Genomic DNA, 5148 nt, shown 5'->3' on the forward strand with positions numbered 1-5148 from the left:
CACCGACCCCAGTTTTTTCTTCTGGGTTACAGCTCTCCAGAATAGAATCAGTCTGCAAGTACAACTCGCCATTCCCAGGCTCGAGGCATGCCGCTTTTCAGTTGGCACAGCACTGCACATCTTTGAGACTGCAGCAGTTTAAACAGGTTCTAGCACTGTAATAGCAGCACGCCTTCCATGTTTACTACATTCCAAGGTTTGTGCCGCTTGAAAACGTTACCAGCAGGGAGTTTCTCTCATGAGTTACAGCCCTGATAAGAATGCAAAGGAGCACTAGATTAAGAGCAAGTAAAAATGGGTGCATCAACACAAGCGATTTAGAGCAGGTTCTATTTTGGTGCAATATTGTCTTGCATTTTTTCTTGGAGTCTTGCAGTGTTCTTGACAGATTTTAATGGGTATTGATGCCTAAAAGTATTTACAAGGTACTCACTTGCACTTCTGAGAATCGTATCTCTAGCCACTCTAAAATGTAGCCTGTTATGCCAATCTCTTAACTCTTGCATGTAACTCAAAAACCAGAACGTAGTACGTAGTGATTATTGTATTTCTAAAGAAATACAGATTTACTTACTATTACCATTTAGTATGTAAACATATATTTCCATTATCAAAGATTTTGAGGAACCTCCTCTTACCTGTATCAGGATCTTTTACTACAATGTCAGAAATCTCAAAGAGTTTGAGAGGCAAGGGCATCTTTCGGTTAGCCGCAATGGTTTTCAGCAGCCCAGGAAGGAGGGTTGTACGTGCCACCTGCAGGACAAACGCGGTTGCTGCAAGTCAAATACCTTCCAAAACAGCTCATGTTACATTTCTTTATTTTTTTGTTTTGCTCACTTGTAACAGGAGTTTAAAAGTAGTCAGGTGCAAACACTGCACTAATCTCTTATGTTTGAGCATCTTTGTGTTAGAAATATTAAACCTGAAAATGTACATTCTCTGCACGTTCTTTCTACTGCATTTTCTGAAAGAGCATATATGTGAGCTTAAGGATAGGAATCATTTCACAGATGCTTGAGCTGCAGCGCAGGGTAGAAAAACAAACAATACAGAACAAAGTGCAAAAAAATTCCCATAAATTTAATCTCACTTATGCAAAAGGTAAACACTAAGTGTTATTTTGGAAATGTTAAATGCTATCTGAAATGTTATCTTGATATGTCCTGATATCAATCAATGATATAGGCAGAACTTTAGTAACAGAAATGGATATATTCAGATTGCAGTTGTGGACAACCTGAAATACGTAGAAAACGTATGCAAAGAACCAAGGCAGGAGGCAATCATATTAGTGTTCTCACAGATATATTCACACATATTTCCTGTGTTCTCCATTCAGGTATTTCCTTAGAAGTGCACCGTCTATTTTTATTTTTTTTTCAAACTGGAAGAGTCCGATTCAAAAAAATCTAATGGAAAAGAGATGGGAGTGACTGTCTGCTGCTTGACTGCAGGTAAAAAGTTACCACGTGCTCAGCCATAGTTACTTCTTATCATGAGGCATGCAGCATTTCTGTCTATTTATTCTACTTTTCCTAACCAATGAAGAGTTCCAGCTGCACACTCAGCTGGAAGAGGGTCCCTGGCATCATCCTGCCCTTGTCTTGCTGGCGGAGGATAAGGGATGGGGAAAAGCCATCCTGAGAACCCCATCACAGTTAACATCTAAAGCTGAAAGTTTACAGTGCATCACAGTGAATAATCCTTCCCAGTTTTCAGGGAGGCCTACAGATTTTAAAAGCTTGGGGCTATTTTTGCCACAAGGAATATTCTGCCAATAATATAACTGCTTAGCAGCATCGCTACTGCAAAGGCCTGCAGTCTTTGAAGAACAGGATCTGAAATTGTGCCTGGCTAGAGGGGCTGCCGCTGTTTCTCTTTTTGTTCACACTCAGTACTGTTTGTTCGTGGTACGTTCTATATTGCTCAGTTGTAATCACCATGCCAAATCATATATACGAACAGGTGATAATAGTCTAAACAGGTTACAACGGTGTCTTGCATGACTGCTTATTCGTGGTACCAAATAGAAGAGAAAATACATGAAGGCACCCAGAAATTTTGTTCCTGAATCTGAGAGCAGCAGAAGACTGGTTTTAGTATTAGAGATAAGATCCAGAAAGGTATTTTAGACACTCAGAGAAATCAGACTTACTGAAGATCTTGAGGAAAAAAACCCATAAATCACAAAACATTCATACCCACAGACTGCTGAAACTTTTCTAAACCTTTCTGAAGACTGTTTACATTTGTATTTCTTAGGTTAGAAACAAAAAAAAGCCTTTAAATTTCCCTTCTCTGTAAACTAAAGAAAACATCTTTTTAAAAAAACACTCTCTAAAAGAAATACAAAAAACATGGGTACACTTTTAGGTATTTTCAGAATTGTTGAGAATACTGTACCTGAGTTATTCTCTGTTCTAGCAAAGATCAAATGATCTAGAAATGGATATTAAAATACTTAGAGCAATACAGAATTAAAAAAAAAAAGAGCAATAACAGTTAATAATTTTTAAAATACCATTTCCTATCCAGAGCTCAGGAAGTTTAGAGATTGCCAGGTCTAGTAGTTCCATTCATATTGAATGGCTTTTCTAAATGTGAGAGTTGATCAATCATCTGGGATTTGCTGTAAAGCTCAATTTTGCCACACGCTGTCATACAGAGCATGGTTTTACTTTATTGAAAAGCTAATAGTATTTCACACCGAGTAAGGTATTTCTCAGTGAAAGAGTAACAGAAAATGACTGCTAGCAAGTTGAGCGCATAAATATGCACAACCTTCTTAATGCAGGAAAAGCAGCTCTATAGTTTATCAATTTTATTTCCTGTTGGTTCCTTTCTTTCCTCTTTAGATATACAATCTGTGACAATGTTGCTGTCAAAATTTGACCTGAATTATCTCACCTGAAATTCTGCAGTTTTGGGGTTTGCTATGCGCACTGCTTTTGTTGCAGAGATATCCATGCCAAGTTTATCTGCAATGTCTTCTTGGGAACACTGAGAGGAAGAGACAAAAAACCACCAAGGTCAAGTAATTAAAATACACAGTAAGCCAATGATGAAATTTGGTATCAAGAATGAACGATGCAATTGTAGCACTTGCTCTGAGGCCCCATAATATATGCTCTCATGGGCAACACCCACTCATAATAAAAATTAAGCCCCAGTCTTAAGACTAAGTAGGCAAACTGGTTTATCTACAAATGCTAATTACTAACCAAAATAAAGCTAGTTTAAAAAAAAAAAAAGGCAAGTGTTTATTTAGGCTTCTGGCACGGATTGCTGTCATGTTTTAAAAACAGAGGCTCAGATTCTGCCCCCTGACTTGCAGTGGATATTTTATTCTGAAAATAGCACTTGCAAAGGGAATGGTACCCGAGCTTTCTCACAAAGAAAACAATCCCTTGGGGGCTACTTACAGAAAGTAAAGTACTGTCTATGAAGAACGGGTCATATGGCCAAGCCTTCAATTTTCATAGCTGCATGGGATTCTCATAGTTCATTGTTGTTGTTTTCATTTTCTTGAGTTGGGAGTATTTTTAAAGCCCTTATTCTCAAGGTGTAAAAGCTGGTCAGTAAAGCAATACACATGCACTTTATCAGGCTCAGACGATGTCTGTGCACATACAGCGACAGATGCTACTGATAAGATCCACACTATAGATTTCCAGAATTTATAGCTTTATTAATGTATTAAAGAAACCAATAGCAGACTAGGCATGTAATTGAGGATTTGCTAGTACACTGCAGTCTCCCCGAAGTGTTCCCTTTGCACTGGCAGCACTCCGAAAAGTGTGTTGAAAGACCAAATGTGAGGAAAATGAGCAGATGATACCATCTGAAAAAGTGGATTATTGAATAAAAAAAAAATAAAATCTTAAATGAATGGTGACCTTAGGAGGAGAAAACTGTGTTAAACAGTTTTCAGATGCGTATCTAAACCATGGTATGTTACTGTGATTTAACTAAATGCATTTTGGCTAAATTGGTGCTCCTCACAGAAAGCAATGTTATTGTGTACAAGTATAATTTGGGGCTGAAACCAAGAAACAGATTGTAGGCACAAATACATAAGCAGTGTTTGTCGGATAACACTGAGCTACAGAATGTTGTAACATAAATGATATTTGTCATAGTCATAGGCCTCACACTGGTGTTTTAATAAAGTGTTGGTGACGCAGCGGACTGTGGGTTTCATCGTGCCACAGCGGAAATACCAATATGTAATGTGGTAACATGATATACTGCGTGATCTTACAAAATTCTGCTGTTGCAGTTCATAAAGGTCCACAGTTGTAGTGATGTAATACATTCAGTGTTTTTAAGCATATCACCTATTCAGTGCTGAAAAAATGGAATTATATTTATTAATGAATAAGGAAAATCTATAAAAGCTTGACCATGTTATACATGTTATTTCCCCAACATGGTACTACCACAGGTAGTCTGAATATCTTTGTCAAATACTAGCACTGCAGGAAGTAATGCTAGTCACTGTCCTGGTTACTTAAATGAGTTAATAACAAAATACTAAACCTGGAATATATTTTTCAGATTTTAGAATTAGTCCAAATTTTGCTTTTGAACCTCCATGAAATCTGAAGTTGTTAAAATTTTATTCGATCCATTTGGATTACCAACTTTTGTTGCAATACCTGAACTTTTCAAATGCGTGGAAGTGTTTTAGGAGCCTGCATCACTATCTCTGAAAATCTTTGAGTAAGTTATCAAAAAATAATCTGTGATCAGCTAACTATCTCTTAAAAGGTTGTGTACCTTCAGAGATGTATACTTCTGGCCATCTAGTTAAGTTTTAAGTTCAGGAAAAGGTTGAGAAATTCCACAGAGGTTTTAATACAATATGTGATGGTAGCCCCCCATATGCTAAGATGTCCACAAATTGCACTTTAAGGCAAAGGCTTTGAGCAGATCTTGCAACGGAAAGGATTTTCTAAAACGTGTAGTGTATTTTCAATAGCTGACTATGCCAATCTCCACGTATGGACAGTTACCATAAACATTTGGAGGGCATGGGGGTGTACTTAATTTTTTTTTTTTTTAATAGTAGATCAGGTTCTCTGATCCTGTCCACAACTATGACGAAAGGGTATGAACAAGTGGCCATGACAAAGACGGTGTTTC

General features: G+C 37.5%; 1 protein-coding gene across 1 annotated transcript in view; it reads right to left on the reverse strand.

Moving 5' to 3' along the window:
* FARSB (phenylalanyl-tRNA synthetase, beta subunit) overlaps nucleotides 1–5148 on the reverse strand; it is a 41476-nt gene that overhangs the window by 23254 nt on the left and 13074 nt on the right. Inside the window, exons 14-15 of the mRNA XM_009325110.1 lie at nucleotides 2911–3003; nucleotides 639–756 (exon numbers count right to left, since the gene is read on the reverse strand). Coding sequence (XP_009323385.1) covers nucleotides 639–756; nucleotides 2911–3003 — 211 coding nt within the window. The remainder of the gene's footprint in view (nucleotides 1–638; nucleotides 757–2910; nucleotides 3004–5148) is intronic.

This window comes from Pygoscelis adeliae, unplaced genomic scaffold, assembly GCF_000699105.1.
Source record: "Pygoscelis adeliae isolate BGI_AS28 unplaced genomic scaffold, ASM69910v1 Scaffold155, whole genome shotgun sequence".
Classification (NCBI taxonomy): Eukaryota; Metazoa; Chordata; class Aves; order Sphenisciformes; family Spheniscidae; genus Pygoscelis; species Pygoscelis adeliae.